Consider the following 13,244-nt stretch of genomic DNA (forward strand, 5'->3'; position numbering starts at 1 on the left):
ACCGATCCCTTCTAAAAGTACTTCTTCAAACCTGGGCCACGACCTTTCAGGAGCTGTAGGCAGTTTGGGCTCATGCCCTGCTAGCTGCTTCACCTTTTATAGCTCCCTTTATCTCTCAGACTTACGCATTCTGGAAAAGGTTTAACGTAGGCAGGTTATTGGCAAGTGTTTATCTAACTCCTCCCAACTGAGGGCTTTTACAGTCTGTCATATATTCTCATCTGTACTCTTTTGATGTGTAAGGTAGTATATCTCTTAGAGGAGCAGCTTCTCTGGTAATCCTTTCCCATTTTCAAGCAGTCTCTCAGTAATCCATGTCATGAATATAAGACACGCTAACATCAGACTTGTGGGAAACAAAACCAAATATAAGCAGCCACGTTACTCTAGCACACTGAAACCAGTGCTAGCAGTAGTAATTAAAACAAGGCATCAGCACATAAGTTTGAAACTGCACGTGGGGACTTTTAAAAAAAAAAAATAATTGTAGGGCTGAGTTTTCCCAAGAAAAGAGTAACAAGTCTTCAGTCCCTATGCTGTCAGTCCCTCGCTGCTACAAGGCAAGGCATTACAAATATTGCCAGTTCCAGAGCTGCAGTACAAAGCAGCAATGATCCTCTCTGTAGATTTCTGGCTCTTCCAGATCAGACCAGGTTACACTGCAGGGTAATGTTCCTCCACTGATACCACCCTAAGTTGCTGATGTGGGAAAATGCATCTTTTTCCCCTCCAGTGTAGTTGCTTTCTTCCACATATGATATGCATAAGTACTGAGATTTAGCCTTGCATCGCCATGATTTCTCCAAGACCTCCGCCTGGATCATTCTCAGTTTGGAAGAACAGCCATGTAAGATTCCCCCTTGTTCCAGTTTTAGGAACTGAAAACGCATCCTGACCTGTCTTTGGCAGCACCTCCTTTGAAACTGTATTCAGCGCTGATCATCTTCACCAGAAGGAATTCACTTGCTCTACAGATACCAGGCAGCCCTGGGAAAAGAGAGAGGCAGGGCTAAGCTCCAGGAGAAATTACTACATAGTATAATACATGCTTGCCCTAATTTTGCTGTACCCTAGGCTCCTGCTTAAGAAGACAGGATATCATGCTAGGCAGAGCCTTAGCCTGACACACGACAGCAGTTTATCTGTTCTCATCATACAGAAAAGAACTGGCTGTCAAAGCAGCTTTGATTTTCTGTCTCATGTACTACAATGCAGCCTAAATGCATTAATTATTCTAGAAAGTTATGTCTTTCTCCACAGAGTACTTTCTACATAACAGTGTGAAAACCTTTCTAGTTTCTGTTGCGATTAGATATCTGAGAAAGAACTGTTTCATTGATATGGGAAAGATGCTGTGATACACACACATCAGATTACTATACTGAAATGAAGAATTGATAAAAAAGGCATTGAAAGAATAAGTGCAAGAAGTGCACAAAAACCCATACCATACACATTCATATGCTTTACCACACATTCCTCTGGAAACGTTAGGAAAAAATAACAAGCTGCCCACACACTCAGTTATCAATTTAGGAACCTCTCTTGCCTCTACTGTAAACACTACCATAAAGGGGAACAAAGAAGGTGAGAGGGGGTTGGCATCAAGCACAGGACCAACTCAAGAAGAGCTCCAAGTTCCCAAAAAACTGCAATTCTAGCTCATTACAACTAACTAATACATTGCTTCAATATACCAACATCTGCTCAAAGGGAGCTGGGAACTAATTACATGGATGATTTCCATTTGGAACAGCAAATAAGAAGCAGCACTTTAAATGTTTTCAGAGCTAAACTACACAATACATATTCCATGTGACATACACCCTATGCTTCTGCTCAAAGCTGATAGTTTGATCAGGTTGGTTTCTCATTCTGTGAGGAAAAAAAAAAAACAAACAGCAGGTCCTGTTCAGAACTAGAATAAGGTGGGTGATAATGAATTACAGGTAGGGTAAATATTGCAGGTGATGAATAAATTGTTGTTATAGCTACCCTGCACTTGGAAAGACTTTGTTACAGACAATGAGGAACAGAATATTTGCTCACAGGAAGCAGAATGAATAGGAAAGGTTCTCCTCATTGTTTGCTATAAAGGCCCGTGCCATCAAAACCGTGGGAAATTCTCCATTTGGACATGAACGTTATCACTATCACCGCTCAGGCTAATGCTGAAATTCTTATCATTATTAAGAGTTCACAGAGATTAAACGGTAGTTAAGTTTGTGGGACGTGAGGACACACACATTATTTGAATCACAGAATAATTCAACTGAAGCAATGCCTAACCAGCACATTTAACTTGACTAACTGGTTCCTGCATTCGCTAGTGACATCATGGATAGTTCTGGAAAACAACAAAGAAACAAAAACCCCAAACAAACATCAAACCACCAAAAGCCTAAAATTTTATAATTTCCCGTTAGTCACTGCACAAGGCTTGATTCAAGTCCTAGTACCAACTGAGTATGATTACACTTGAAAATAATTTTTCTAAAAGCCACCACCACGGATTTTCTATTTTTTATTATCTTTGATTCTTTTGGGTCAAATTGACAAACTGGGATCAAATTTGTCAAATTTATACCACTACAAGGATAGTTAAGATTTTTTTTTTTCCTAACTGCCAATTCTACAAACTCTAGTCAAAGTCTGAAGAGGGAAGATTTTACTTTGTATTGTACCATGCAATTCTTTCCCCACGCCTCCCTCCTCCCTTGGAAGGCCATTCTGAGCCTAAAATTGGGGTTTTCTTCATAATTTTCTGAATGCCTAACAGCACAGCCTTGAAGTTCTAACGCGCATACAAAACTGAAATGGAATTGATTCTACACTATATATATGTGGAAAAGATATTTAATTGTAAAATAGAAAAAGTAGGCCAGAGTACAGTTTTAAGGGTAATTTTTTTTGTGTGTACAGTATAGGTAAAGTAGACTTTTTCCTTAAGTTTATATAAACAATTCCATAAAAGCAGTGAAACATGGAACAACAAAGCAAAGCACAGAGTTTTATCTTACAAAAATGAATCTGCACAGTAGTTCAAAATTTAATGTAACACAGCACTGAACAATCTTAAGGCAGCTCAGTCGAAGCACAGGACCAGAAGCCAGGAACTCCCGAGATCTATCCCCAGGGCTACCACAGATTCACATGGTCTCAGGCCAGTCATTTAACACTCCCTGTGTTGCACTTACATCAGTTATAAAATTGAGACAGTAACACTCACTTACCTGCCTCAGGCAGTACAGTAAGGGTTCTTATAGATTTTACAATGCTCTGAAGATGTAATGTGCTCTACAAATCCTAAGCATAACAGATCACTGCACAGACACACACAAACACAGTATCACAGTGAAGAACAATGATGCTACGTTAGAAGAGCATCACTACAACATAAAAAAATTCCTCGTCCAACTGCATAATTAAAATGCAAAAGTCTGTTTAGAAAAAATTTATCATTGAAATTATTTCAAGGCTCTTGGGGGAAAAGAGAGCAATAGGATTATTCTAAAAGAGCTACTGCCTGCGATCCAGTGGAGACATTCTTCTCTATTGATTTTACTGAACTTCAAAATGTTGGTACAGAAGAACTGTAAGACACACAGTGAAGTTTCAATGCCTCCACTACCAAGTCTTAAATTGCCTCTAATACATAAAGTAAGATTTTTTTTTTTGTTCTTTTTAATTACAAATTACATTCTTCCAAGAAATATACCATCCACAGTAAAACTGGCTGCTAGATTACTTCAAATGTCCTATAGGCTAACATTTTTCTCATGATTTTCCTTATCTTTGCTGGAAAATACTTATGCAAGATATATGTGTAGAAATTATAAAAACATGCAGCATATGTACAAACTGAAAAGTTTAAAAAATATTAGCTTCATATACATGTCAATCTACTTGAATATATCTGAAATTAAATATAAAAATTTCACCGCCTAAAATAAAAAAAAAACAACCAAAAATGGTTTTCAGAGAATCTGAGACAACTACTTAAAGCTGTACAAAGATTTCCACCTGGAAATGTCTTATTCAGAGAAGTTTAAGTTGTTACCATGTAGAAATAACTGTTAATTCATTTTGTCACATTTTTTCAAGTTATCGACTTAACAACATCACCCTTAAAACTGTTCTGTTTTTCAGAAGTTAGATTCATACTAAAATCAAAAATTTCACAAAAACCTTGGCTTCTCGTGTTTCTGGATCCCTTCAAAAAGATTTATCAACTCATTTTGAAACTGTAAAAAAACCAACTATTTACAGTATTTCATTTTAAATACTTTTCACAATTTCTAAATTCAGAGTTTTTATGTTACAAGAAATTCATCAGAGCTCACGGCTTAAGTCCAGTTATCAACATGTAGCATCTTCTCTAGCATGTAATCCTGTGTCTGTAACTATAGAGTGTACAGTTCGAGATTGTACTGCAGGTTTTTGAAAGTAACAGGCTTTGCAGTATGTTCATGTTTTATTAAACAGCTTCTTTATTAGTCTGGAGGCGATTCATTGCCTCTAACTTCTGCCGATAGGCCTCCGCTTCTTGTTCTTTCTTTAGAAGCTGCTGACGATATTTTTGTGCTTCTCTGTTTGCCTCATCCAGCTGTTTCTGAAGAGTTTCTCTTTCCTATTAGAAACAGAACGAGCAGTATTTTGTCAAATATGTATCAAATACAAGTTAAAATGGCAAATACTTTTCCTTGTTCAGTTCTTACTTGTGCAAACCTGTATGAATGCTGCCGTGCAAATTAGACACAACTATCACACCAGATAAATCCTCACAATAAGGTCTGAAGCATAAACATAGTAAACCCAAGTTTCTTTAGCTGCAGAGACAGCAAGCAAGTCTTCATGGAAAAAAAAATTAAATTTAAAAAAAGTGGAAGCATGGTGATCAAATACTAACATAAATATATTCTTTTTTTCCAACAATTCAAATCCCTTTGTTACTTTTAAAAATTGGAATCCAGTCTAACAGGATTGTCCCTTTCTGTCGTGTTTCTATCAGACCGTATAATGAAAAACTGTTACCTAACAGCAGTTTGCACTGGAAAGTGACAGCTGCCCACTAACCAAAATAGACACGTAACTAGTTTCTAAGTGATCTCAAGTGCTTGATACTATGCAATCCAGATGTATAATTACACCCTCAAGGATGTCATTATACACACCACATTTTTTATGATTTAACAGGCATTTAGCTAGATAAGCTTTTTCAGTTCAAAAGGAGTAAGTTAAGGCTCCACCCTGCAAAAAAGTTTGTTGCGGATGGTTATAAATTGGTTTCCAAGCAAAATAATACAGGAAATGCCACTTCCTGTGAAGCTGTCTTCGGAACTAAAGAGAATGCATTTCTATCTCCAGTGACACACGTACTGTCATTTTGTTTGGTGCTGCATTGAGCCCAATTGAAAAAGCAATTTGCTCGGAAAATAGCTCTGTTTTGATCTGCAACCAAATACTATTTCATTAAAGTGCATCATACTTTCATGAATCAGGCAGTATTTTATTTCAAATCATTCTTTCCACTGGACTTGTTAAGTAACCTCCTTCCTGTGACTATCAGAGAAACAAGCTATCTCTCAGAAAAACGAAACTGTTATTAAAAGCTAAGGCCCAGTGAAAAGAAGTTGCTTTTTCATCTTATTCCCATCCCAGCAGTTCAGTATCACATTCCCATTTAATTCCTCAAACAGTTGTTAGAAGTTTATCCCCCCACACCACCACAACAACATCCCTATTCTTCACCTCTTTGATGCATTCACATATTTTCACGGTCAGAGCCTGAAAATACAAAATACTCTGCCTCCCTTCTACTTGCTACTGTTCTCAGTACTTGTCACAGTCACATTTAGCAGTCACATGCTGTGCTGAATGTGCTGGAACATAATGACACAGGTGATCTGATCATTGCTAATAGCAGCATCTGTATAGCAAAAAACAACAGGTGAAAGAGAGATGTTATTAACAGGTTATAAAGACTGGCTATAATACAGTGCAAAACAAACTCCATTAAGTGCAACCTGATTTTACATAGGTCTTTAAGAGCTGGAGGAAACTAGCTAGGGTTTGCTTCATTTGGAGCACAAGCTAATGAATTGAGAGCTCATCTGATCTTGCTTACTTATTTGAAAAGTTCAGTTTCCACCTCTGAAAATTTGGATTCTGCTTTTTAAGCCACTTGATGAATGGCCAGCCCATGTAGCAACTACACTGATGAATGTCAAATGAACAGTAGAGCCTGCATCTCAAAGGATCTGAAGTACACCACTGGTGTTCCAGCACCAGTCCATCCAAAACATACTGCTGTTTCTGTAAGTTATCTATGTAGTTCAAGGGGAGCCAACTGCTTACATAGAACAGCCCTGTGGAGTAGAAAGTTAGTGAAAAGAGCTGCAAGACAGTTCTCAGGGAAGCAGTCAAAGCAGTTGATCCTGCTACATGTGGACAGCAACCGTTCCCTCTTGAGGGCACTCAGCCCTGGAATATACTGAGATGGGCATTATCTATCTTATTAATTTGTCAGATAACAAAAAGGTCAGAAATCTACTACTGGAATTAAGCAAAGCTGCTCTATCTGCTGGGCTGCAGAAGAACAAGAACTACTAGTAGCTCACTGGCCAGTGGTTCTGCGATGCGTTACAAAAGGCAAGGCGCTATCACTACTATGAAGTGTATGCAGACTGCAAACACTTGGAGGAGGAGAGGTTCTCAGATCACATCTCATGAGTATTTCCCACAGTAAAGAGAAATAGAGCCACATATCCCTAAGGAGCACAGCACATTAAGGAAGGGATAGAAATCAAGGAAAAACAAATTCTCAGTGGCAGAGACAAGAAGATAAAACCAGTATCTACCAGATGTACCAAGTATCTGGGCACTGGAAAGAAACCAGTGCTTCTGGAGGAGCAATGCAAATCTACAGTGGACTGAACAGTGAAAACTGGTTCCTTAACTTCAACATCTACAATAGGGAGGACTCTATCAGGTCTATTAATTTAATGAAATCCAAAAAGTGTTCTTAGGGCATTCTTTAGAATGCAGCTGAAAGTGCTCTGAACCTGAAGTCTTTTTGTATCAGTATAAAAGCCTACCCAGGTAAAAAAAAAAAAAAAAAAAATCAAATTAGAGGCTCCTGAGCCTTTCATTTTATCAGGGAATTTTCTTCATCGCTCGTAACTTTTCTTTACAGTCTACGTATTGACAACAGGACCACCAATAACTAAAATAACCAAATATTCTTTTTCACAACAGGAAAAAACAGGGATAATAATTCATTAATAAAATTAATTTACAGCTATGTTTGGATTTTTTAGCATCATGAAGTGATTGTTCTGGTTCTAATGCGTGTCATCCTTCAAACATGCGACATGGGAAAGACAGTCAAATTCAAGAATGAGAATAAAAGTCACTGTATGTTAACGAATTATGCATGAAAATTAAAAACAGTATCTACGTGACAAGGTAGGGTTTTTTGCTGCCATTCTATATTTAAAATATCAAAATGTTTAGGAAAACTGCTATCACTCTTCAAAATGAGCTCAAATATATGAACTTAACATACCCAAAATAGAAAAATTAAAAAACACTACAGCTGTAGTCATTCACAATACCTTCACAGGGAAGTCTGTCACCTCACATGGATGGGAGGATGTTCAATTTAAAGGCTTTCACACTACAGTTAACTGTTCATACACTGAGAATCTAAACAGCTGAAGACAGCACTCAGCCTTGAGTCAACTCTTTATAATGAAATAAAGGAACTGATCACCAGTGTAGAGAAACCAAACAATAAAAGGTCCTCTACTTTAAAAAACATTTTAATAAGGGGAGGGGGTCCCACTCCTTCCACGTTCAAGTATCTACCACGTTCTATGATGATGAAGTTTGAAGTGAACCAACTTTAAGTGCACATTTTTAAAGTCCCTGTTACCAAAGTGAGGTAGCGCCATACTCCTGTGAACCACAATAAGGTTTCTGAAGTCAACTGGCCTCCACAGAGAGGTCTGCATGTGCATTTCAGGTGTACAGGCAGGGACAAAGTCAGTTCTCCAAACTTGCACTTAAAAGTAACCGATAAAGTAACTCTTTTAAACCAACTTCTTTTGATATTTGAGAAATGCATTTGAAATATATAATTGAAACTAGTAAGCCCCTTAAAATAATTATTTGTACTGTTACACTGTTACTGTTACCAACTACCTGTAATCAGGAACAGGGAAATTCACCTTAACCAATTTAGTTTTTTCTTACACCTAAATGAATTATTAAAATATTTAAGGAAACATAATTTCCTTTAGGAATAATTCAGGCAGATGTTTAAAAGTGTGAACAAAAAAAATGCTTTTATTGTAACAGTCTTACATTTTAAAAAATGCAGCAAGAAAATTTCAACTGTCATTATAATCTGTAATGACCACAAAGCTGCAAAGGCCAGAAGAATTTGATGTGATAAACTTAGGGACAGGGAAAACAAGTTGATGAAAGGTGGTAATTATTGTTCTTAAACATGGATAACACAGCACACACTGTTGTACAGTAAAAAGTATTCAATTAGGCACAATTTGGTAATATGAACAGAAGTTGGAGAATATAACCTTTGAAAAATGAAACATCATGGACTTGACAAAATAAGAACTTACAGCCTAGTCAAGGCAGACAGCAATTTTCATAAACTTCAGACCAAAACTGGTCATCACACGTAGAAGTAACAGAACAAATGAGATGGCTGACCTACCATGGTCAATATTAAAAAGCTATAATTTTAAATTGAACAGCTACATCTATTTGTCATATATAAAAAAATAAAAGCTCTTGCAATGTTTTTAAGTCTTCAGCACTCTAATTTTTTTTTTTTTTTAAAAAAAGGATGGTGCAAAGATGTGTAATAACTTGCTCCAGAATTAAAAAGAAAAAAGGGACAGAAAAACGGGCAAACACAGAATCTTACTGTTTCACATTTCCATTAACACGTATCTAGATATCATGAATGGAAAGGAAAGATTGCTATAAAACATGATCTCACAATCAGGACAAGCACGTGGTCATAACAGAAAGATGAGGGTACAGTACTCTCATTCGCTGCTAGTGGAAAGAGTCAAGTTACTCGATAAAATATTGGTACCTGGTTTTAAAAACTGGCTAGTGATCTTAAAAGAAAAAACAACAACAACAAAGTTATCAAATACTTAAACAAGTGTCACTTTTATGTGCACGACCAGAAGATGAGGCAAACAGCCCTCCTATATTTTTTACAACAGCTTTGTAAAAGATGAATTCCAGTAACAAGGAAGACTGAACAAGCTATTGTTTCACACGCTTCATTCTGTGGTAACACAGAAATCAAAATCTAGAACAACATAAAAAAGCCAGATACTCAGCACTGAACACTCTGGTTAACACATATCATGTAATGTACTCCTTACTTCTATTTCTGCAGACTCCACACGATTTTCAACAATCTCAATGCACTGTCTCTTCACTGGCGGTTCTTCACTTATCACAGTTTCTTCAGCAATGTCTGTTGCTGGAACTGTTAATACTGAAGACATATTCGTACATGTAAATACATTTACTTCAAACAATATTTGCACTACATAAAATTCATATACTTAAGTAATTTTGTTAATGGCAACAAAATGCAAAGACCTTCCCTTATGAAACACAACTATATAATAAAGTGCATTATAAAGTCAGTACAGGGAAAATTTACTAAAAACTTTAGCTGCTTGTATGCTACCAAAGAACTTGAAAATTCTTTGTTACTTAGGTCTACAATAGTCAGCTGTCACTCTGGAGTACCACTGACATTTTTCACAAACAGACATGGAAACGAACCGCAGCAGCTACCAGGTCTGTCACTTCTGTAACTTATGTAGCAGACCATCTTCTTTAGAATGTTTCTTAAGTAAAAACTAAATACAAAACTGGCTTTTGATTTTTGTTAATTAGAATACCTTAGCTAATCTGAAAATCCAGTAGTTATTAAACTTGAAGGAAAAAAAATTAGGGACCTAAAGAAATTCATACTCTAATTTACTCACGCAACTATCTGACAATGTTGTGACTGTCACTCAATTACTACATACACACCTTCATGCCTTCTGATAACTCACTGTACTTGTTTAGACAGACCATGAACCAAATTACTTGTCTCTGGTTTACAACTCTTCTAGCTCCACACTGGGAAGTAAAGAAACCAGAGAAGGAATCACTTTTGTCTAAATAGTAATGGCAGAGCATCGTTAAAAGAAACCATCCAAAACACAGGCAATGTCACAAAAGAGCACTTACTACACTAGCAGCTTCCACACACAAATTACGCATTTGGCCCAGCAGGCCAATTTGTGTCACTCTGGCTTCACTGGTTCTGCCACTACTCTCAAACCTTTTGTTCTGTTAAAAACATGCTCCATGGGACCTGCACAGCTTGCCTCATGCATCAGATTTCTAAATACAAGTTTCACCTCCCTGCAATATTTCCAGCAAGGCAACAGCGTAAGTATTGTAAGAAAGCTTTTGTTTAACTCTTATCTTCCAGTTTCCACAAGTTTGCAAGAATCAAGCTTACTGAAGGCAAAGCAAGTTGTTATCACTTTTCCCTTAAGTGTCCCATTCCTATTCCATACAGTGCAGTAATTACTCCATCCTTTCCCCTAATGCAGAGACTCAGCTGACAGGTGGTAACTCATTGAACTGCAGTAGTTCGCGTGTCTCAGCCTTTTGCATTACAGGAATTCATAGATGTATTTTAATTCATAATTACAAAAAATTGTCGCAGCTATTTGCACTGAACAATTTATTATTATTACTATAATTTCTCAAGCTCAAACCATACGAGTTTCCACTCACCTTGCTGTCCATCTGGCATGGTCACAATGATTGGTTGCCCTATTCCACTGGTTGGAATCGAATGCAGGTTACCAAGCTGAATGCCGTCTGTAACTATAGTAATAACTTGCTGACCACCAGAACTGACCACTTGCTGAATAGCACCATCCACAGATTCTGCAGTCACCACCTCTTCTGTGGCCACAACTATCAACAGATTAGTAAAGGAATTGAGTCAATTTATAAATTAAGCTTTATGATTTCAAATGCATTTTGGTAAGCTGAGATAAAAATTCTTCCATTCCTGTTAAAATTTGATTCCCCTCACTCCCTGATTAATGTATGACTACACGTTATATTGTTAATAGAAGTCTGTCACCAGGCCAACATAAAGCACTAACATTTTCTTTGCCTTAGTCACTAGAATAATTTTTATTTTGCATGTTTCATAACCCAATTCAAAACTGATGCTTTGGGTTCAGTGTTAACATGGCAGCAAGAAGAGTTGTTTTTAAGAACACAAATAACTTTGTGTTGACAAATAACTTAGCTGGACTAAGTTATACTAACAGTGGAATTAAAAAAAATTATAAATTGGAGATACTAGCTTGAAACTGCACCTCAACCAGTGCCTTGTCAGGTGTACCTCAGGACCCAGCCCTGATTTCTCTGCTTACCATAATGGTCCTCAAGACAGTAACACACTGAAGGACCTCTAGGGCATCTTTGTACTGTGAGGGCACTTCAAACAACTTTATTATACAAAGTATGAAACGGGACTAAAGGAAGAGTGCAGAGTCAACATTTTTACACCTTCGAAGGAGAAAGATAAAGCTAAAAAGTGAAATAAACATTGTATGTATATAATTTTATAGGTAAAAGTAAAAATTTTAAAATTGCAGCTTAGCTAAATGTTTCAAATTCATGATTCAATAATAAGTATACAGCAGTGAACTCTCACAGTTCTAAATTACATCTAAAGTCACAGTAAGATAAGGGAAAGACTGCATTCAGAACTACAACACACACCACAGCTTGCGCTGCACACTGTAACTGGGGTCTTGCGCTACCACTTGTTTAAAAAAACAAGAAGATACTGAGACAAAGAGGAAGATCACTACTAGCACAATCAAAGAATTTCAAGCACACTAACTCTGTATTTTATTTTCAACTTGTCAAGGTAAAAGCAAAGCCTTTGATTTAAATAACAGACATTAGAGTGCTTTGTATCCACTTTTAATTTCAAAAATGAAAGATCAGAGAAGGTAGATAAAATGCTGAAGCTTTCATCTTTTAAGTTAATTACAAAATAGCAAACACAAAAACCACTCTGTAGTTCAAATAATGACTGCAGTCATTGCCTTCTGAAGATCTTTATGTTCAGAGATTGCTGTCCTACAGCACTGCCTAAATATTCATAGAGTGTTTACTCAGTAAACCAAAACAGTAAGTCCTACATGAGTAAGTGGTGGTGTATTGCACTTGATTTGGCTTCCAAGTACAGGCTCAGCAGTAAGAAAGACCACTGTCACCAAAAATCCCAAGTTGCAAGTGCCAATACTAGCTGCTGGGGCTCTTAAATAGTCTTAAACACAGAAAGTTAAATACAAATTAAGAGCCAAAACCAGAATTCTCAATCCTACAATTTCTGAGAGTATTTATAAATTAATCTTTTAAAAGATGAGCACAAAGAACAGGGGTGGTTTTGTTGTTTTTTGTTGTGACTTTTTTTCCTTGAACACACTTACTACTGATGCACAGGTGACAAAAAGCTGCATTTGTATTCTTTGCACTTTATAAACTATCAAAGGAATAAGAACCCAGGAAATAATTTGCAAGCCATAAGATGCAAGTTACTGAAATAAACAAGATGGTTAGGTATGATGCACACTGCATTATTGAAGGTGGGAAGCTACTGCATCAAGACTTCAAACTCATTCCTCCCTGCTTGTCGTCTCCTGCCTCCTCTCTAATAATTTGTATCTTCAGTGGTTTACTGACACCACTGCAAGGGTAGGGCCATGAAACATGAGAATGCTCAGTTCATTACCAAAGTCTGCTGCTGAGTCCTGGATACACATTTAAACCTCTCTAATCCCATCTTGAGCTTCTCTCCCTACAATTAGATCTCAGTTTCACTGAAATATATTAATTGGCAACTTTTGCAATAAAAGGCACTACATTCTGATTTTGAATCATCCACTTCACTTGCAATATTTAATTACCATATAATAGTACAGCTGTACTTAGGTACCGCTTTGAGAAGTAGCAGAAAAAAAAAAGTTGTATTAAGAAGAAATCCTGCAGGACTTCAAAACACTTAGAGATGAAAACTCCGGTGTATGTTGTGATGCAGATGTCATGCCAGCAAGTCTAAGAGTACAGATCACAGAATCACAGAACGTTAGGGA

The 13,244-nt window shown here is 36.9% G+C and overlaps 1 protein-coding gene across 1 annotated transcript; it reads right to left on the reverse strand.

The window, feature by feature from the left end:
• Positions 1 to 2,840: 2,840 nt before the first annotated feature.
• Positions 2,841 to 11,040, reverse strand: GABPB1 (GA binding protein transcription factor, beta subunit 1; the record flags this gene model as incomplete). Its single annotated transcript, XM_010195082.1, has 3 exons — positions 2,841 to 4,630; positions 9,429 to 9,544; positions 10,855 to 11,040. Coding segments are annotated over 3 exons (455 nt in total), but the record flags the coding sequence as incomplete, so codon positions are not given.
• Positions 11,041 to 13,244: the final 2,204 nt, after the last annotated feature.

Source organism: Mesitornis unicolor, unplaced genomic scaffold, assembly GCF_000695765.1.
Source record: "Mesitornis unicolor isolate BGI_N332 unplaced genomic scaffold, ASM69576v1 scaffold54621, whole genome shotgun sequence".
Taxonomy (NCBI): domain Eukaryota; kingdom Metazoa; phylum Chordata; class Aves; order Mesitornithiformes; family Mesitornithidae; genus Mesitornis; species Mesitornis unicolor.